This window comes from Phyllostomus hastatus, unplaced genomic scaffold (genome assembly GCF_019186645.2).
Source record: "Phyllostomus hastatus isolate PE091 unplaced genomic scaffold, TTU_PhHast_1.1 phas_contig_40, whole genome shotgun sequence".
NCBI classification, from domain to species: domain Eukaryota; kingdom Metazoa; phylum Chordata; class Mammalia; order Chiroptera; family Phyllostomidae; genus Phyllostomus; species Phyllostomus hastatus.
This window is the reverse complement of record NW_025333872.1, coordinates 72,364,453-72,386,985: the sequence shown is the minus strand read 5'-3', so window position 1 is coordinate 72,386,985 and position 22,533 is coordinate 72,364,453. Positions and strand designations below refer to the sequence as shown.

Below are 22,533 nucleotides of genomic sequence, written 5' to 3'. Positions count from 1 at the left end.
TTCATTGTCGATGTGAAAGTCCTTTTGTTAAATACTGATGTCTTAAGTAGCTATTAGATATTACAACAAAACCAAACCCTTTTCTAGCCCAGCAGACCTGTGTGGAAGGAAAGGATGGGAAGCCTGATGCAGTTCTCAGGTTCTTCCTGGGGGCAGAAGTGGAAAGAGGCCGGAAGGTTTCCGAGCAACAAGCAAAGTCAGTGAAGCAGAGAGTAAATCCAAATATTCGGCAAATGACAAATAAACCAGGAAGGAGACATGCCAGCTGTTCACACTGGAAAGTTACCGGACGTTTGTTTTGGTTCAAGTTTTATTTTTATGTGACTACGGAACAATAAGTTTTCAGTGGGGGAGGAGTGTCTTATTCCTTATTTCATGAACAAGAAGCGGTGAACTATCGACGCAGGTAGACGTCTCCTCCGGGCGCTGGCACACTCCCCCTCCTCGCGCCCCGCAGCCGCCCGGGTGGGCCCTCCACCTTGGGGACCCGACCCCAGCGCACCTCTGCTGGGGCGGCGGGGGGGGGGTGCCTGCGCTCGTCCTCAGCGGTCTGGCCACACTGCTCACCAGATTCTCGCGTCTCAAACTCCGGTTTCTGGAAAAGGGCAGCTAATGGCGCCAGGTCCCCTTTCCCGCCACCGCTCCCGCGGAGCGGCGGCGGGCGGCCGAGCCCCGGCGGCAAACAAAGGCGGCGCGGGGCGCGGGGCGCGCGGCCGGGGCTAGCGCGCGTCTCTCCGGCAGGAGGCAGCGGCGGCGCCGCGCCCGAGCCCGCATTCCAGCGAAGCTCCCGGAGCCCGCGGGGCGACGTCACCCCCGGCTCCGCCCCCGTCCCTCCCCGAGCAAAGTAACTCTTGGCTAACAGGAGCAGCCTCCGCCGAGCCATGGAGAGCTGCCGCTGCGGCCGACCGGCCACGCGAGCGACGCTGGCGCCCCAGAGGTAGTTCGGCGACCGCTAAGAAGGAAAAAGTGCCGGCGGGTGGCCGTGGACTTCCCGCTCTCACCCCGCGAGGCCCGGCCGGCTGCTCAGTCGCGGATTTCTCTGCGATCCTCCGGGCAGCTCTTTGCAAAGCTGCTTGAAACTTCTCCCAAAGTCGACATGGATACAGCGGTAGCGGCGCTGCCTGCTTTTCTGGCGTTCTTGCTCCTCTCCCCTTGGCCTCTGCTGGGGTCGGCTCAAGGCCAGTTCTCCGCAGGTGAGTGGCCCCGATGGTTTCTCCGGATCCTGTGCTCTGGAGGGTTGGAGTGGCTCTTCGCTAGGGCCGGGGGCTAGGATTTAGGGGAAGCTTTCGCGGCCCGGGGTGGGGGGCAGGGCGGAGGGAGAGGTCCCAAGAGTTTGTGCCAGGTGGGACGCGGGACCCAGGGCTGGGCGCCACTTGGGGCAGGTAACTTTTGTTTTTGCGACCCATTGTTACCCTCTGAGGCTAGCCCCGGGCGCAGGCTGATTGGGCTGTGCGGGAGTGAGCGAGACGTTGCTTTTCTTGGGAAACTGGTAACCTCGGTGCCCAGCGCAGGCTGCACGGGGCTGGGGAAGAGAGAAAGAAAAAGTAGTTACGACTCTGGGGACGACTCTGTTGCTCGCGGGGCAAGGTTATTGCTGTCGGCCACTAGAGTGTTCAAAAAAATTTCTCCGGGAAGCCATTGTCAGAAACGTGGAGACTCTAAGGGACTGACCTCGGCGCGCTTTGCCAGGTGCTTTTTGTCCCGGGGATAACCTCCCCTGACTATTGTCCAACTACTTCCCCGTCCCTCCCACAGTCCCTTTCTCCTCCCACAGCGCTGGGCTGCTCCTGGCTTTGCCCTTTGGGTTAGGGCACTGAGTGGAGTGGGTTCCGTTTGTGCGTTTCATGTTCTGAAATCGGATGCTAAGGATCCAAACGGAGGGGGTCCTGGGCAGCGATGGCTGGGAGCTGGGTCCGCGAAACCTGGTCGCGGTGTGGGAGCACAGCTACTCCCGGAGCGGGTCTGGGTGCCGGGGGCTGCAAACGATTGCCGCCCGCCGGGAGAACGCTAAAGGAGGCGTGTGGCGCGGTCTCGCATGTTATCCCTTTGGGTTCTAGGTAAAGCGACTTAGTGAAGTCCTTGAAACTCGCTGCCTCCCAGTCCCGATCTGTTGTTTCCTTCCAGTTTTGTTATCCTTTCCGTCGGTTGCTTCTTTCGTTCTCTCCTCTGGGGGCTCTGGAGTTTCACCAGGTGGACGCTGGGGAGCGGGCTCCCGGGCGCTCGTCGGCCTCCCGCCGATTCTAACAACTTTTCTGGCCAACCCACCCAGCTCTGTGTAGCCGCCGAGTGCGTCTGCCGCCTGGATTCGCGGTGCTGATTGAGACGCAGAGGTGGCCGAGCGGTGCTGGAGAAGACGCGGGAAGCGACCGCCGCGCTCCCGGCTGAGGCCGAAGGACGCGGAGAAAAGAACTTAACTTTGCACATGTCCGTTTCCCTCATTGTTTTGGCTGCCGGGTTTCCAGGAAAAAAACTCAAATTGTTGTGATCCGGAGTAATGCTCGTTTCCCTTCCCGTCTCCCCTCTTTAGAACTCTGTAAAAGGAGTTAGACACCAGATTCAGGTGGCAGCGTGTGTTGTTCGCTCAGGCAGATTAGGAAATGCAGCGCGTAGAGGAAAGCTATGGGTATCGGTGATGTGTGCAAAGGACAAAAAACAGCTCTATGCAATGAAGGATCCCATGGCTTAATGTGATTCTTTCTGGAGTAGGCGAAAAGAAAGGCATCACTGCATGCATCTGTGACATATAGTGCCTATTAGTATTGGAACTGTGCTTGATGGAAGTCATTCTGTGCAGGCAAGTTGGAGTGAGTATTGATTTCTTCACAGTGTTTTATCACTGCACGGAGAGCCTACGCTGGGAAAGGCATGCAGTTTGTTAATTGAAAGTTTGAATTCTACCAGTTGCATGATAAAAACTTACCTGTATTCAAAGGCTGAAACTGTTAATGTCTCAACAGTTGATGGCTATATTTGAAGCAATAAAGAAACCTTTCTTTTTCTTTTTTCAAATATTGTTTACTCTTTAATGAGCGAGTAAATATTAAATTTCCCCCAGCTGAATGAGGAGATGAGCTTTTCTGATTCCTGGAGTTCAGCTCTCTCTAATGAACAGTTGTGTTCTTGGATATACAGTTCAATTAATTTGACTAAATATGCCTGGCTTTTGTATACTGACCCGGCAAAAGCATTTAACTTTATATTACATTTAAGTAAAAGAAGGCGTAATCCTAATATGCAATTTTCCCAGAATTATATCTCAAAATTTTGTTCTTCAGGATTTACATATATGCCTAGAAATGAGTGCCTTTTCTTACCACAGTTTAAAGTCAGGTTGTAGATCTGCCTTTCTTCATAAATTAAAAGTTTGTTTTGTAAAAATGTCCAATTTTTCTGGCTAAGTCATTTGGTGTTCTTTTGTCACCTGCTTTTTTGGCAGTCAGATTTGTTCCAAAGACAGATTTGGAGATTGGCGATGTGTTCTTTCGTGCTGATCTTCTTATAATATTATTCTTTAAATGAACTTTTATTCTTGAGAAATTTAAATAAAAGTGCTTTAAAATCTAAAATATGTGTTCAGAATTTTACTTACCCTTTACATGTCTTTTAAATCATACCCACTGAGGCCAATTTACCCCTTTTAGATATTATCATGTGACTCCTAACATGGTAAGCTTCAAAAGCAAATTTTGAAAAACTGAGGCGTGTTGGATCTTTGATATAAGTATTATCCAGTCTACTTTGTTTAACCACAAATTCAAGAATATTTAATCATTGTGACTTTTGCCTTAGCTTTTAAAGTATAAAAAGTTACATGTGAGCCTCTTTCAAACTAGAACCTCTTATAACTATCAACTTATATTTTTTCAGTTTAATCTCTCACTGCAAATGACACCAGTGTCATATGTTACACCTGGGGAGACCGAGGTGTAGAAGCACAAAGATGTATTGAAGTTCTTCACCGGGTTGTGTAGCTGTTCCCTCTTGATATCATGCATGGTGTAAGAAAGTTTTGTGTACTAGGATGCAGATGGCTGACAAAGCCAGTCACAGATGAAGTCACTGAGAAACTCAACCTTCTCCTCTGTAAAATGGGGGTAATAATACCTATCCTGAACTTTCCATGTGGTTTAGATGAGAATCATATAAAATAATTTATATGAACTGACACTGTCAATGGTAAAGCATTATGCAGCTGTCTAGGGTATAATCATCATACTTTAAGGTAACTAAGTGCCTTGACTTCCGCCTCTACTTACTCCTGCACTATCTCTTAGTGAGTGCAGGCTCTTCAGGATGGCTTGTGTATGTCTACCAGTCAGCCAGTCATTTGTTTTAATCATTATTAAGCATTAACATCCTAGATTGGCCAGATCATAATTTCATCAGCGCAGTGAGAGAATTATACATTTTTTTTTACTTACCTCATATAAATCTTTACTGGAGTTAAACCTATGGAAGAGTCATTATTGACATCCCTAGTATTCTAGCTATATAAGAAATATATTTTAAGTCATTTTCCTTAGCTTTTTGTTCATCTAACTGTTGGTTGTTCAGCTTTTTCATCTCAGTGTAGAGAAAACTAGGCAGCTTTTTAGATGCAGTCTTATCAATGACCTAGAGAGGGACTATTGTCTCTCTAGTATGATGTGAGCCTGGGAGTGCAGCTCCAGACCCTGCTTTGAATGTAGTCTCGGGCACAGCATGCTGTAAGTAGCACTCACTTGATTCCTCAGCGCCCTGCCTCTAAGCAGTGCCACTGTCCTAGGGTCTGACTCCTTGATGTCTTTGCATGAGAGATTAATTTCTCCCACACTTATTTCCTACTAGGACATTACATCAGAGACAGCTTGTTTTCAGGTTGGCCCTTTAGTTTTCTGGTTCTGATTGGCCAGAATCCATCAGTCTCTCAATTCCTTAAAACTCCAAATTCTGATCACTAGTAATGATGTGTGAAGGGATATTTCTAGGACTGGTTTTTGTCTCACTTGGGTCCTGTACACTCTACCCTGTTGATTTTCCTAGATTGCAAGATGTCCTTTTGTGTCTGGACTGCCCGGATGAGAAGAGGCAGCTCTGGCTGCACTTGGGCTGTGTGGCGTGTGTGCTGCTCACAGCTCTTCTCTTTGTATTCATATATGTGAATTTGAAAAATAAATCAAGTCCATGCCCCCCACACTCACTCCTTGCCACTCCACTCTAGCAACAGCAAAGCTCCACACACATGCACAGAATCACAGCCTTTGTGTTTTCACCAGATACCTCCCAGTGCTGTGTGTTCTTGAAACTGGAAATATGACTCAACCGCTACCCAGAGCAAGCATCAATCCTCCTACCAAATTAACATACTTCTATCAATGGTGGTTTACTACACATTTTTATGGCCTTAAAAATTTTAATTCATGTAATGTGGTCTTTTGTAGAGAAATTGTGTGTCACCTTCTAATGCTTTTGAAGTGCAGTGTTCTAGGTCTGCTAAAGATGGTACTGAAGACAGTGTAAGTTATGTTAACTATGCATTTGCTTCTCAGAGGCACAGAAAATGTGGTTCTCACCTGTCCTGTGCTCTTCCCATTCCCCCTACTTGCTCTTCCTGCAGGGCAGGATGTCAGGAATTCTGGAAGATTGAGAGCAGGAAACATCAAGAAAGTTTACAGGTTGTTCTGAAAGAAGAAACAAAGAATGCTGGGAGTGTGTGTGCATACGTGTGTGTGTGTTTGATGTTGTATTTAATTTTCTAAAGAGGAAGAAAAGCCCTGTTTTGCCTTATTTATTGGAATCATCCTTGGCCTTTGTCCAAACACGTTCGTGTCTAAGAACTTCCCTCTGTGGATTCCTGTCAGACTCCACCCTCTGCTCATATACAGTTGTTTTGTGTTCCATTACCGTATGGTGTTTCTTTTTGCCTAAAAAGATATAATTGCTTTTGATTTGTTTTTTTTTTTATCAAAACTCGTGCCGTTTGTCATAGTTACTGAATAATGGTATTTTATCAAGTCATAATATGTTTTAAACTGGTATTTGATGACAAAGTACGTGAATAAGCACATCAATCACGATACCTTTCATTTCAGTTGGAGCCAAAAAATGAACTTATACATCCATGAGATAATCTTTTAATCCTACAAAATATTTTTTTGTCTTTGCTTATATATCTCTGAACAGAACAGAAACTTTAAGGTCTGTTTTGTAAATGGGAATAGGAATTTTAAGTGCCATATTGCCTGATACTTTGAGATACATGAGATAAGTTACATACAACGATGCTATGGAAAACTTTTTAAAAATGATGTTTGAATGTTTGATAGCAATGCAAACTCTGGAGGTAGATAGTTTATAGACTTCAAACTCCATCTCAGTGGAAATGTTTTATGAAAAATGTTCTTTAAAAAAACGTAGTTCCCCATAAAAGTTCTTATTAGTTCCTTAAAGATTCTGTTGTGAGAGGTATGTCTACTTTCCTCTGGTATTCTTGTGGGAATTCTTTTAATTTGTAGTTAATATTCTAGTAACAAAATAACTTACATAATTTAAAAAAAAAACCCTTGATTTTGGGAGGGTTGTCAGATTGTTGAGGCTCCAGGAACACGGCAGGTTTGGGTGGAAGGGTCATGTCGGTTCTGCTGTGGAACCCTGCCATTTCCCCACTTAACTCAGGCTGCGTGTTTGGTATTCTCTGCGTGTGGATAATCCATAAAAATTACAAGTGGCTTATGTTGTCACTGCAGTTGTTTCAGGACCAAATTAAGGAGTCCTTGATGAAATAATCCATGTTTCCACTTTATAAGATTGTAGAGCTCTGTTAATAAAAATGATGAGTGGGCAGTGCAGGCTGAGTCCTTCCACAGGTGCCATTCTAGAAATTATTTTAACAAGCGGAATACAGAAATAAAGCCAAATAAACTAGTTCCCAGTTGAATTTATTGTTGGGAAAGCTGAAGATGTAAATATGTATTTACACACATACATACATACATACATACACATGTCTTAACAGTGATAGAACCTCATTGTCCAAAGGTTCAGGTTACAGGGAAGCTAAGGACATCTAGAGAAGGGGTCAAGCCCCTATACATAGATTCTTGAAAAGAATATTGAACGTAGATAATTTTTGTTTCTATTTCATAGATGAAAAATCTGAAATGGAAAATACATTAAGTATATAGTACACGGTGTATTTTACTATGTTATACTTTTAAGGAAAACATAATAGATCTTCTTCCAGATTGATACCTATGTATATATACCCCTCCCCAGGCAGCCAGCTCCTTAACTAGTGGAATATAGGCTGATTCTCCAAAGTCTGACCAGGCAGGGCAGCAGCTGACCAGCTGCAGAAATACCCCTAATCCTTGTTTGGTGGTTGGTCACTTGGCAGCTTTGTAAGTGGCAGACTGGTCACAGCTCTTTGATGTGACACACCTAAGGTCAGTCAGTAAATTCAAGAGTGGAGAGGACGCCTATTTCAGCACCCTCACTGCCCACCTTGGGGGTGAGAGCTGATTCCCTCATGGTCATTGGATCCCTCAGTTGCAAGGCGCCCCAGAATTTTGCTGCTTGAATTGTGTGCTTCATGGGCCAGCCGTGTCCGCATTGCCTGGGAACTTGTGATGGTCTTGTGATTACCTATCAGAGCCGCATCAGACTCTGCCATTTAATAAAATCTCCAGGAGATTTGCTTCAACATTTAATTTTGAGAAACACTGCTTCTAGGACAAAAAAAAACAAACCCCTCAGCTTGCAAATAATTGCTACATGCACTTTACTGTAGAACTGTAAGAGTATGTTGAAAGGATTAATTACAACATGAAACAAATTTCGCTGGAATTTTATTTCTGATCAGTATTTACTTAATTATAATTTAACACCCAGGACACATGAAAACAATAACACCATCTAGCTTCTTAAAGAATATTCAGACAATTTTGAAAGAAATACTTTTATAAGAGAACAAAAATAAAGCAATATGGTTTGGGTTATAGACCCATTGTATAAAAATATTTAAAGGTAAACATTTTATCTGAGGAACCGAACATGATCTATGCTAATCATTTTAGTCTATTGATATGTTGATTAAGAAATAGTATTCCCTCTGACATTTCTAGTAGTAGCAGTTTCTTATTTTACATTTCTCGTTTTCTCCTAAGGGTAATTTAAGGATCTTGGTAATAAGGAGCTCATTTTTAGGATAGTCAAATATAGTGAATGGGAATTAGGTAGAATACATTAGCTATTCCTGGTGTTCTTTTTGCTATCTTTCGTTCTCATATTTAAGAACAGAGCTTCTTGTCAGTTTTCTCAAGAGAAAAATTATGATGTAATAGACAGTGCACACTATTCATGTCAAAACACAATTTCACTTGCATTTCATAGCTTGCTTTAGCATTCTTTTAGAAAACGAATTCTCCCAGAAGACCTAATTGCCTTCTTATTAATGAGCCTGTGTGTTTTGTTACCATTTACTATTCTAAATGTGTCGACTTTTGCTGGTTGTTTCAACAGTGAAGTCTCTGATTAAATCACAACTGCTGTGTTTGTTTCTGCCATTCACTAGCGATTCAGAAAATACTGGCATAATGACATGGTTATGGCAGAGACTAAAGAAAAACAAGAAGTATAAATTAATGTTAACCCATTGTAATTGGTTGTATTTTGGTCTCGGGAGCTGGAGTTCCGGGTAATACACGGCAGAATTCTCTTACATGTTTGATACTGTAAATGAAAGCCTGCTTAACCGGTATTGTTTCAAAGACAAAAACAATAGCTCTGGATTAATGAATAAACTACAGATCAAGGGTTATTACATTTGCCGTGTTAGACACTGGTGGTTATAGGAAGAGGTTTCACTGTAGACAGGTTCAGTGTTAGAGAACTTAGTAATGGAGAGAAGCTCTGAGGGAGAGGTACTTCTTACACATTTTCAAGAGCTTTAGAGTCTGAAGGCAATGACTTGTGACTTTTTGTAATTTTATTTCAGATTCTAGAACTTGCTTTTTGTATTAGTTCTGCTTTTATTATTTTCAGCAATACGTAGGTTTATGTATCCTCTTACACACGGGAGAGGAGAGATTGCCCTAGAGCAGTTGCAGAGACCATAGAAGCTTCCATTTTCTGAGTTCCTGTGATCCACCAGGTCTTATGATCAATGTTTTTATGTAATTTTAAATTCTCACGATAATCCTTTAAGATTGGAATCATCTTCACTTTGCAGACTGAGACCAAGGGAGGCTAACTACAAGCTTGTCTCAGATGACAGTGTGAGGAACTAGTAGAGCCAGATTTGTTATTGAATATGTACCCATGTGTGGCAATTGGACCTTTTTGCGGGGGTTGCACAGTGGCAGAAAATGCACCCCTGACTGGTTGCGACAAAAGGGGAGTTTATTGCAGTTAAGGTAGAGCTTCATTTAGGAGCTCACATAATTCCCCTGGTATATGCTCTCTCTCTGCCTGCTCAACTCAGTCCTGGGGCGCTCCAGTAGCTTTGTTCTCAGGGCCCATGTGTAGAGAGCAGGTAGTTCTGGCAGCTCCCACGGCAGAAGATCTCAGGTTCCAGTCTGATAGGAAACTGTGAACTTAAGTGCTGGTTGCACCTGAAAGGGTCCTGAGGTTCACTGTGATTGGATCTGGTGAATCATGTGCCCTGTGGGAAAGAAAGTGTGCCGATTGGCTTGGTTTGCTAGGGTTCTGGGTTCAGCTGTTGGTCCTCAACCAGGTCATATGGACTGATGCAAGGGGTGGGGTGAGAGTAGGGGGAGGCAGAGGTGGGACTGTGGATCAAACCATCAGTTGTCAACATATAGGGAATTGGGTTGTGGAAAGTCATACAAACAGTAGTCTGGTTGTTAAATAATGTGTGAGCAGTGAAAGCAAAGAAAGAGGGAGTTTCCACCTGTGCGTGTATTTATAATTCTTCTGAGGAGAGGACAGGAGGTGGTGGGGAACAGACAGGTGGATCAGATAGCCCCCAGCTCTGGACGACTAGGTGGTAACATCAGGAAGACCTGGCGGCCTACACCTGGAGGAGGAAGCAAGAGGCAAATTGCGTGGCAGATTTGTGGGCATTACAGCTCAGTTGTTCATCATTTAGGGAGTGTCTCTTTTTTGGCTTTCCCTTTAAACCCTGCTTTAAAGTACAAATTTTATTATTTTCATTGCCACAATATTGAATAAGCCCAACATTAAAAACTGACAGAACTTTGAGTGCTGAGGGACCTTATAAATTAAATGCTCTCCATTTGATGTAATTTGCCAGAAGTCATACAGCTTGGAAGAACTTGAGGTCAAACTCAAGTTTTTGATTTACAGGTCACTGTTGCTATGAACATACACATTGTTTTGCTTAATGGTAATTTACATAGATTATTAGTTACAGTCTTTGATTAATTATTTTGGTTTGTATTCTGAAGTTCTAAAACAGTGTTTCCAGATGCAATCCTGACTTAATGATTGGCTTTGATTAGAACAATAATCCAAATATGAGGGGGTAATAATTAATATGTCTGTAAAAGACCATCTTAGATAACTGCTTGGTTTTCAGGTGCCCTGCAGGATCTATGTATACATATGTGCACAAATAGCTCTTTACATGTATGCATTTATTTATTTTTAGTGGAAGTCAGAGGGTAAGCTAAGCTGTGATAATGACACTTAGTTGATACAGAAATAAAACCTAGTAACTGTTTACTTTGGAAACTTAATTTTGAAAAACTCAGGAGGAAGAGTGAACTTGTTTATAATTTTGATCTCAGCTCTGTCTTCTGCCTGACTTCACAATGTGTATCTGAACAACATGGGGTGTTTGAAAGCGTGGCTGTCAGAAGGTCCTGAATAATGAATAAAACGGAGAGGAGCAGCAGCTGTTGGCCCAGCGCCCTTCCCCAGGAGGGATTTACCGGGCCTGTGTCAGAGGCTGGCCTGCGCTAGTGGCCCAAAGCTGGGTGCGACTGAGGACCAGGGGCCCAACTGTGGCCGTGCCAGCTGAGAGCAGCGTGTCATCCCGGGCACGGCCAGAGCTGCTAACGGCCCTTCTCTGGCAGGAGCAGCTGGCCTGGCACATAGCAGGAAAAGACTGGTCCTGGAGAAAGACTTAGGGGCTTCAGCATGCTTCCTTCTGTCACAGGAGGTTTATTTTCACACACCTGTGTCTATTATCTTAAAGAAATTAATAGATGATTACTTTCCCCGGTGTATTGCCTACTTTCTGTGACTTTTTTATAACCTCATGTTACAGTCTTATCAGGTGTGATGACTGTGACTCCTGAGTGTGATAAAGTTTGTAATAATTTGTCTAACATCCTGGCAGGTTGTTGCAGAGTGATATCTAGTGTTGACTCCTTATTGCTTCTTCATCTAAACTCACATTTAAATACCTTGGAAATGTACACTGTGAAGGGGCTGGCAGCTTCCGAGAGCGCGAAGGGCTTCTTTGGAGATCTGTGAATGAAACCGTTTTCGTGCACAGAGCATTGGGCTCGCTCTAAGACCGTTCCAGTCTTAGCTGTCACTTGCTAGCTCTGTGATCTGGAGGTAGTTTCTTTCGGCTTTAGCTTTAATTTCCTTATCACTAAAGTGGAAATATTGCAATGAAAATGATTTTAATCTCTTCTAGTTGCTCAGTAGGACACTTCTAAAAGTAAAATGAGTAATATATGTGAAAGTAGTTTTTAAAAATAATTGTAGACTGCCATAAAAATGTAAATATTTTTGTTGGGAATGTAAATTTTAATAAGAATATTGTTGAAGGTACAGGGTATATGCCAAAGCATGGACATGAGAACAGTAGATGCTTTGTATGTTTGTATATCTAAGTTGTACACTGCATATCTAAGTTGTTTACACAGCTGAGTGTTGGGGAAAGTGGTGTGATAAAGCGGCAAACTTCTTGTGAGCAGTGAATAATTTTATTATGTACCATAACATGTAGTCCCCCAAATTCATTTTCCCATTATGTATTTCCTATGTCCATAAATTCTACTCTGTAATGCTACAACATGGGCTTTGTATTTTAACCAGATGTGTTAATAAAGATTACAGGATTAGAAAGTATTTTCACTGAAAAATCTTCAACATATGCTTTAAGGACTGTGATGATATATCTCCAGTTAAATGTATAATTTTTCTTTTTGAACAATTTTGTGAAGAGATTAAAAATACCCTTGCTATTTGAGCTGGTTTGCCTCATTGGTGAGGGAATGATTCTGATAAGGTTTGTGTCCCTTTATTTTGTTTAGACTCCATATACATTTGAGCATCTATTACACATCACTGCTGTGTCAGGCCCTGGGTGTGCTGGCACATAAGCCAGGTATTGTCCCTTTGCTTTGGGAGTACATGTGACTTTATGACTGCATGGAGTGGTTGTCTTTGTGCAGCTCCACATGGAATGATTAACTAGTGAACTGGGCTAATTTGTAACTATCTTACCCTTGTGTTTTCTTGCAAGTCAAAGCTCAGTCTGTCTCTTGCAGTTTGTTCGTCCACTTCAGAACTTGCCTAGGTCAGTACAGGCATCAGTAGCTTTACCGTACCCTAGAATCTATACACAAAAAACTTGAAGCCTACCAAAAAAAGAATTACGCAAAAAAAATTTCCACAATGATAGTAACATTCCACCAACTGGAATTTCCCAAAAGTTGAGTAATCAGAGCAAACAGGTCTGGTGGGGGAGAGAGAGCACACTTGCTTTCTGGAGGCTCGTCACTCACTCTCCTTCTGAAAACAAGATCAGGCAGTTTGGGGTGTGCTCCATGGGGAGGACGTCGTGTGTGAATGTGCAATCACAATGTGGACATTTGTAGGCAGAGCCCCTGGTTGTTGGGCTGCGGATTCTTCTTTCTGAGACCTGCAGATGCTTATCAGCTGCCGCCGTTGTTCCGACTCTCATCAGCCTTTTCTCTGCTGCTTCACTACTAGTGTGGGTTGTCCAAAGTAGTGGGCCGCTGCTCAGTGGGCCGCTGCTCGAGAGGGAGGCCAGAGGCCTGCAGACAGAACTGGCCACCAGGAATCCGGGAAGACCTTGACCCTCCCTCACTGTCCCTGCACCCGCACCGCACCTGCAACAGGAAGCAGAGCAAATTCCATTCCGGTGCTTTGGTCATTCATTTCCAAGGGGACAACAGTATTGTCATTTAAATATACCCATTGCCCTGCCAGGAAATGGAGATTTTGAACATCAGTATTTAAAGGAGGCCCACAAGACTTTCAGTGTGTGAGTTAAGGAGAAACTTTAATTTGGGAGATGCGCAATTTTTTTCTAAGCAGAATTGCCAAACTTCAGAAATAGAAATTTAGAAAACTATTTTGTTTTAGTTGAGTCAGTAACTTTTTGTGCTCATTTTATCTTTAAGCAGAGGACACCCATAGAAACTACAGCATAAGTTTAAGATCACAGGCTTTGGATCCTGATTGCCTGAGTGTGACTACTGGTTCCAACGTTTTCTTGCTACGTGATTTAACCACTTTGCTTCATTTTCTACATCTGTAAACAGGGATGAATTCACGTATCTATCTTGGGTGTTTGTTCTGAGGAATGCCGAACTGAAGTGCTTTAAAGAGTGCCTGGCACACTGATACAATTCATTCAGTCTCAGGGGCAGATCAGAGGAGGTGTGAGATTTGGGGCATTCATGAACCTGCTTACCTGGAGAGATTGAATCTGAGCTAAAATATAAAAACTCTAATTTGGGTGTAGGATCAAAATGGGACTTGACCGGAAAGTTGAAGAGTGAGATCTGTCTTACTTCTAGAGATGTCCTGCCTGTCCCATCCTAGTGAGACTAATGTCCTATCTGGGAGCAGCACTCAGATTTCCAAATGACGCTGTTGGAATGGAGCAGTGGAGGAGAGAGGCCTCCTTAGCTCCTGAAGAATGCCATTTCCCAAAGGTGACAGAGTGAGAAAAGGATATCGTATTGCTCTATTTGCATGTGACACATGCTAAGTAAATGCATTACTAGCATTTGGGACTTCATTTACCCACGAATTCTAGGTAGCATTTTCATTTGCTTTTATAAAGTTTGCTGTTGATATTTAATCTTTGTTAGCCTCGGCAGCTTCAAATCCATTTATCCCCTGAGCCACTGTCATCAGGGTCAAGTCTGTGCCGGGGAGCCTGGGGCTGGCGAAACTTTCCACAAGTGTTAGCTCCAGTGCGGATTTGCTCTTTGGCCAGTCACTGCAGAGGGAAGCCTCCCTAAACTTCACAAGGATTTCATGGGCAGTTCGAGTTTCCGATTTCCTGTGCTCTTTCACCTGCCTGCTTTCTCTCTCTTCTAGCTGTAATCAAAACAATCTTTCCTTTTCCATGTATTATACTTACGAAAATCTTTGCTCTCCAGTTATCATTATGAGCTTTCTTACTAGGCAAGCTCTTTGCACTGTAGGTTTGAATCTTGCCAAAATACATGGTCTTGTAATATTCAATTTACCATCATAATGCAATTTTGTATCCTGGCTAGATGCTCCTAATACAAGGTGGACACAGTAGGTTGCGGTTGATTTTTGACATTCTTTTGAGTTAATAAAGCTGTTGTAATATCAAGTGCATGTCTTTTGCCACACAAACACCTGCAAAACCACTCTTGCTCACCCCTGTGCAGCTTTTACCAGCTGTGGTGGCAGCAGGTGTCTTCCTAAGTTCCTCTCTATTTGAAAAATTTCTTAAGGTGCTGTCCTTTGGGTACACTGCCTGGGAAGATAAAGCATCCTCTACCCTTCAAGGTCCTTCTGGCTGAACTAATAATAATCAGAGTAACGGGAGACAGATTAGGAGCAGAAAAACAAACTAAAGTTTAGTAACATATATAACTCCTATGTCCTTGGGTGTGACCCAGGAACACTGAGTACTCACCAAAATGATGAAAGCCATCACCTCAGATATCACTTTCAGTTGGAGACAACAGATGATGTTGGGGGATGGAGAGTCAGTTAAGGGCGGTGACCAGGAAAAGCAGGGAAAACCGGGGTAAGATTCTTAAGCAGAGACAGCCCCCTGCCTCCTTTGGGGACAGGCCTGGTGCTGTGAGGGAAACACTCTTACAAATGTAAATGTTCTTTTACAAATGGTGCTTCTTGGTTTTCGCAGAGCTTGTCCCGGGTCTGCTATTTCTTAGAATTAACCAGCCTAAAATAATCAGTGGCCCTAAGAGCCATGTTTTGGGGTGGCACATTCTGCTCACTTCATCATTATCTGCCCAGGCTTATAGTCTTAATTAAAATAATTGAAAAGCAAACTCCTATAGCATGTGTCAACTTAAATATGGAACCATTCAAAAAAGGGGGATGCATCTCTGGACTGTTTATTCCGGGCTCCAGAATCATGATCCAATTACTATTTGGAAAGCGGAATCATCTTTTATATGTCACAACAAATATCTAAAGGGCGAGGAAGCAGAAAAAAAACTAAGTTAGATCTAGGTATGGAATGAAAACACTATATAATAGACAGTATACTTTGTGGGTGAAACAGGATTACTGTAATAAATCATACATTCCTAACTGGGCAGATCATGGTGGATAGTCACGGTCCAGACCTGTAACTTCTTTAGTGAAAGGTTTTTAAGCCAGCCCTGTCCATTGTTCTTGTGCAGCTAGGTTAACACACCTTTGAAATGCCAGAAGTAATACACCTGCAAGGGGTAACCACCCTAAGAAAGTGCATAACCTTGTAATCCAGTCCCCACCTTCCCTCTACCTCCATGTAATCTTCCTTAGCTCCCTCCTTAACTTCAAATGCAGAGGAGAAACTGCAAAACTGTTATTCCTGGGAGCATTTGAGATCTTGCTTCCTGGCAATTGTTGTCAGTTTTGGCTCAAACTCTTAAATTCTTTACAGGTTTGGACATTTCTTACGCTGAGAAATTAAATTTAATAATATGTACAGGAACTACGAATTCTAACTGGTGTGGTTCAGCCTGTGGCTTCCAATCATTTTTTCATAAAGGAGTTGGGGAGATCCACGAGCCAGCAAGTGTTACAGCAGACAGTTCCGGAAGAACCCAGGGGGCTCAAGTCCTTGCTTTTAAGGCAGTCTCTTGGATTGAGCAGAGTAGGTCGTGTCCTTTCCTGGCCCACTCTTACCAGGAATGCAGATCCCAGGTGACTCCTGGGAATTGCTTTGAGGGCTGTGTTCACTCTTTTGTTTTAGATACAGGAATCCACGGGCAGGACTTTGAATTTCCCTCGGTACATGCTGTTCACCTACGTATTCATTTAAGATCTTTCCTAGCCTCTCAGCGGTTTAGAGCCAGTCAGTAGACAGAAGCACTCAGTCCACCCCCATCACTCAGTCATTATTATGCCACAGACTTCCCTGTCTGCCTACACATTTTAGAAAAGCATACAATTTTATTAAGAGTGTCTCTTGTTGCTATCAAATGTAGTCAAGGAAGGGGGGAAAGTGGGGCAGAATGTCGCGTCACCATTTACCTTTACAGCTGCCAATGCCTTGAAAACTGTGCCTTGAAAACAGTGAGGGTTGTTTTGTTTTGTTTTTTTGAGGTGGAGACTTATTGTTATTGAAACCCCATCTATTGTTGAGATCACAGCTACATCAAGCATTTTTCTTTAAGATTTTATTTATTTACTTTTAGACAGAGGGGGAGGGAGGGAGAAAGAAAGGGAGAAAAACATTGATGTATGAGAGAGACATCAATCAGTTGCCTCTCATACACCTGCAACTGGGGACCCGGCCCTCAACCCGGGCACGTGCCCTGACTGGGAATTGAACCTGGGACCTCTCGGTTTGCAGGCCTGCACTCAATCCACTGAGCCACACCAGCCAGGGCTATTTTCTTGTTTTTGTTTTGTTTTTTTGTTTTTTTTAATGTGAGCAGTCACAAAAAGAATATATCCATTCTGTACATTATGGAAATAGACTTGAACTTTAATGATAGCATGTCAAATCTAATATCCTTTGAAGCTTGTTAGGTTATATTAGTGTAAATTATTAGCACTTTCTTTTTGGCATTGCTTGTTGGGGCAGGCAACTTTGATTTGTGCATGCATGTGATTGATTAAGGTCCTGTTAGGCTGGTGAGCCAGTGGCCTCTTCATTCAATAAGATGTGTATGACAGAGCTTGTCTCACTCCGTTCATGTGGATTTGCTTAAGTTCACCAAGTGCAGCAGGCACACTTTGCTGTTTTGTGCTTCACAGATGTTGGGTTTTTAACAATAGAAGGCAGGACCCTCCACCAGCAAAGAGATTACCACTCCCTTTATTGTGAAACTTGTCTTATTGTGGTGGTCTGGAACTGAACCCGCAGTGTCGCCAAAGTATGTCTGTATTTAATGGATGTCCATTAAATACAGAGGGCAAAAAGATGCAATTGACTAAGTCCCTGCACTCATGGACATTACAGACTAGTTGGGGGAACTGAGAAATAAATAAGTTATAATTCAGAGTGGGAGGTGCAAGAAGGAAGTACCATCAGCAGATGGGAAAAGGATAATCATTCAGCCCTCATGTGATGACTTAGTCCTTTCTGGATCAGAAGATCATCAACCACAAAATTCCCAAGAATGGGCATACAGTGCACTTAGAAAAATGAGAAAGTAGTGGTGATGGTGGGGCATGTTTAGCAATGGAATTAAAAAGAAACCACAAAATTCCCAAGAATGGGCACACAGTGCTCTTAGAAAAATGAGGAAGTACCTGATGATGGGACATGTTTAGCAATGGAATTAAAAAAAAACACACACACAAACACCAAAGTTCAGGTTTGAGCACTTTTCAGTTTCCATCAGGTAAATCCTCCTCCTACGGCTGATTTCAAATTGCCGATGTGACATCACAAACAGAGCTGGAAGGAATGTGTCGTCACACACTGCTGTCTAGTATTTCCACCACACAGATAAAAGATAAGTAGGTAACCTCAAGGACATAAGTATAACGTGGTCAGAGTAAAATGTAGTAAAATAATTAGGAAGTGGTGACTTTTGAGTTAACAGCTATTTTAAGTATAATTTATTCAAATAAAATAACATTATACTTAACTAAAAGTAAATTATACTTTTATTTTTATTTTATTTTTAAAAACAGGTTGTGATTAAGAACTGGCTTACAAAATTGCTGAAAATCTTAAAAACTGTCTGTCAGGAGCTGGTATGGGCTGGCTCCAGCATACCACTGAATGCATTATAATCTTGGATATGGGTGTGAGGGGTCCAGGGAGCAAATTTTCTTTATTTTGTAGGCCCTTCTATAGCACTCTCCCAGGAGAGCAGAGTCTAGTGTGAGAAAGGCTTGTCCATGTTGAAACTCATCAGGTAGGATTCAGTTCTCAAAAAGATTCGGGTTCATCGATATAAAATGCAGACATCAGAAAGCTTTTGAAGCATCCATTACAGAACCTAATCTTAGGAAAAGTCCAAAGAAGACTCCCTTTCTGTTCAAGTCTCTTCACTGCACAGGATGAATATCTTTGGTCTTAGGTGTTGATGTAAGGAGTTAAGCTTTCCTTACGGACTGTTTACTTAGATCCCTGCTAAGTCTACTTAAAGAGTAAGCTTTTAAATGACTTTGAATTATGTACCTTTTCATGCTAAGCACCATCTTTTCCAGAATATTACACCATAGGAAGTGTGTTTCCAGCCAATATAGCTCAAAAATTATTATTGAATCCTTGTAATAACGCACCAGTTGTGGTCTGCAAGAGCACTGAGTATTCGTTATTCAGAAGTATGGGAAGACAAACGTTGCCCGTGAAAGTGAACGCATTTGCATTCCATTCTGCTATACATTGTGGCTTTCAGGATTTGTTTGTGTTTATGGAATTAACATTTATAAAAGAAATCTACATTTTAAAACAAACACTTCTTACAAATTAATTTTAGCTCTTAGTTTAATCTTTTCCACAGAATGATCAATTGTTAACTAAAATTACTTCTGATTTTTTTACTTAAAAATTTACAATTTAATTACTACTACTGTCACATACAGTGGAAGGTTCTTTTATCACGTGCTCCTGTGACATGTTTATCTGTAAGACAAAAAGATTCTGTGCACTAAAAAATGCCCTGCGGGTTAATCTGGCAATGCTAAATGACAACGCCTGTGCTCCAAATGCCTTTGTAAGGTCTGCCTACCAGGAAGTTATTGCCTAAAAGTAAGATATTCATACTTCAGATTATATTGTAAGATCTTTTTGAAACTGGTAGGTTGTTAATAAGTTGTATATGTATGTTTTTTTCCTTTTGGTAAGAGTCTGTGTGTGTGTGTATTAATTGAACTGAATAGCATATGACCAAGTGTTGACAAGTCTTCAAGTAACTTATTTTGATAAAATAGATTTCTCTATGATTTTCTCTGTATATTTCACATAAAGTCTTTCATCTAATATCTGGGAAAAATTATCTTTCCTCGTATAAGAACACTTTCAATAATTTGGAAGCACGCCAAACTTTACAACTTAAAACTAGCTTCTGTAACAAAATTTACCCAGCCTGTTCAAAACGAAATACAGATTTTAATTATTTTGAATTACTGGTATCTCCTAAAACAAAGTGGGAGAAGAGATAAGACAAATGTTACTTTGTATTAAAGACATAGTACTAAAGTGACTGGACATTTTGTTTTTCTGCACTTAAATATGGTTGTCGGAAGAGACCCATGTTAATACGAATTCTCAGGAAACTACCAGTTTCTATTGTATGACCGGGATCAGTAGACTGAGTATGGTCTTTTACTTTAATGTCTCTAATACTATAGCAATTAATTGATTTAAGAATGATGGGTTCGCTAAGCATCATCAAAGATTTAATTATGCTATGTACATTGGGTAATTCATGAGGCTGGAAAACGTACCAGTAGTGGCCACAGTGATTGAAAGGAAAGGACACTCCTACCCCTAATTTTGAGGTAATCATATGATTATATTACCCAGGACAGCCCATTTTAGAGTATCTGTTTTTGCGAGACCAGTTCAACTTTGTGTTACTTTGTATAGCAACACTATTTATTTATGAGGGACTAATATAGATCTGTAATTGATTTCTCCATCTGTTTAGTCCCTTCTTCACTGAAGTCCGATTACATGACACAACAGTGTGTTGGTATCAGGATTTAACCCTATTCTGCATCGGAAACTGAAGCCATTGGTATATATTTCTCTGGGCTTTTATATGTTTTGTCTAGATTATCATCTCATGGGTAAAATAAATAATTTTTTAATGTTTTAGGTCTACTAACCTATAGTGACTTTACTTTAAAAAGTATTATTTTCAGAGGGTCACATTTTAGTGGTTACTGGGTCTCACTGAGTTGAGTACTATCTGAGCATCAGCTCAGTATTTTCAGACTGCATGTAACTGCCCATTTTGTGGGTATGGAATTTAATTCAGTGGGTAGCAGCCAGCTTCAGAAACATGAAATAGAAGAGAATATCACAATAATAAAAATTAGCATGCCTCTTGTAAAGGGAGTATTATGTCATGAAACCTTGGTTTTAATTCAATATCTGTCTATTTCTGTCTATATCTATGTTTCTATATCATCTATCTATCTATCTATCTATCTATCAATCTATCTATCTATCTATCTATCATCTTTATGTCCCTGTGCACAAGAAAGGCAGGAAAGCCACCACACTTTTTTATGTCATGTTCACTACAGTCTTACGAAGTAACCTGAGGTCTGTGATGTGTTCAAGATCGCACAGTTATAAACTCCAATATCACTCTTCAAATATTATGTTTTGCCATTTCTTGTAGGTTATGAAGAGCACAGGGCTGGCTTATTTTGGTAAATAAGGTGATTTAACTTACTTGGCCTGTTTCCTTTTCCTAAACCTGGGTAAAATGCCACTATCTGTTGGATCAAATAAGGTAACTGACGTGAATAAGCGTTCCGGACCTTGAAGGAGCTCTGGGAATGTAACATTGTTAAAGTGACTTGTTCACTGGTTCTTAAAACACTAATTGACAAGCATGTATTACTAGAGATGGTTAGATTAAGTACCTTGTATTTATCAAACTCAGAATTCTACAATTCAGTGTTTCTTGAGTGGAGATCTCTCCTATTTAGCACTTTTTATAGTATTTTGCTTCTTGTTTATGACAGGATATTGTGGTGAATAAAGAAGCTCCGATTTTTACTTATACTTACTTTTCCTATTTGTTGACAAAACAACTGAAGACAGATGTGCTTTGGACATTTCAATAAATAAACATATCCAGCAAAGTGGCTGTCTGCTGCCTGTCTCCCGTCTTTCCGTCATTCTTTCTCACAGTCATTTATCTCTCTATCATGTGGCCATGTAGCCAAACTTTCGGGATGTAATGATAAACATACAGGTATTTTGCATTTTGTATGTGAGTATTGGCATAACCTGTCAATTCAGCATACTTCCTGAAGGCTTAGAGTTATGAACATTTTCACGTTTAAACGTGTCTCTCAACCTTTAGAGGAACAACGCGGTTATCTGGACAGAGGTGCATTGATGCCTCTGTGCCCCAGCAGCCCCTCGGTCTAGTCTTACTAAAAGCAGAGGAGGATATTGGGATGCAAATTAGGTAGAGGAAGGCCCTGTGCCAAGTGTTGTTTATTGAACTGAGGAACTGGCTCCCCGCTGGGTTGGAGGGAGCTGGTGAGTGTAAGTAGCAGGAAGGGCCTGCCATCTTTCTAGGACCCAGGTTTCTCAAAGAAATATCCAAATGTAGATTCCCTGGGCCCCTGCAGGGAGGGGAGGGCCTGAGAACCATTTCCTCTCCTGGAGTCCAGGCTGAAAACTACCTGTTTGGCCACTGGGGACACTCCATTGTTTGGAAGGTAGGGTCCTTGGAATGGAAGCTGGGCTGTGATTTATCTTTTTCACAACCTGACAGAAAAAGGAGCATTAGGGAAATGGGGGGGGGGGATTTATTTACAGTTCCTGAGAGAATGAATTGTCTTACGTTTTCACACTTCAGATATAAACAGTATGCTAATAGCCAGAGCATCCATACCAATTCATGAGAAAAAGTCTCTAGAGGACTTATGTCAGTCAATGTGTTAAAAAGCACTCATTGTTGAAAAATATTTCAAAGCATAAAAAAAAGTTCTTTTAAAGTGTTCTGCAATTCAGATTTTAAAGTGACTCACAAATCATCACAGTCCACCTCAGTTAATGAGATTTTACTGTTCATATGTTAGCTACATCTAACAGAAAGGGAAAAATAATACATTCTGATAAGTGATAATCACTTAAACTTTGGATCCAAAGTAAGAGAACAAGGCTCTAATAGTGGGAGAGAACGGTTAAGAGATATGAGGTAAGAAATAAAGGAGGGGAAATGGGAAGAATTTAGTCAAAACAAGAAAGCTGAGGTATTTAAATATACGACTATCATTTGATGTTTATTAAGTGTGAATTTGTACATTTACTCATTTCAAAACAATAAAAATCTCAAGTATTTTGAGCAATTTTATTTCTGTCTAGTTTTCTATTAAAATTATTTTTTTCAGTATAGAGGCAGGGATAATTAAATTTAAAATATTTTAAAAGAGAGCTTACTTTAATGTTATTTCTTTACCTCAGTTCTCGGGCATCTTTTTTTT

At 41.6% G+C, this 22,533-nt stretch overlaps 1 protein-coding gene across 4 annotated transcripts in view; it reads left to right on the top strand.

Annotated features, from left to right (window-relative positions):
- Positions 1-862: 862 nt before the first annotated feature.
- PTPRK (protein tyrosine phosphatase receptor type K) overlaps positions 863-22,533 on the top strand; it is a 487,814-nt gene continuing 466,143 nt past the window's right edge. For 2 of the 4 annotated variants that reach the window (XM_045842700.1, XM_045842699.1), the window contains exon 1: positions 869-1,193. In XM_045842700.1, coding sequence (XP_045698656.1) covers positions 1,097-1,193 — 97 coding nt within the window. In that variant the 5' untranslated portion in view covers positions 869-1,096. Of the gene's footprint in view, positions 1,194-22,533 lie in introns of all 4 variants that reach the window. The other 2 variants (XM_045842701.1, XM_045842702.1) reach the window with 2 other exon arrangements.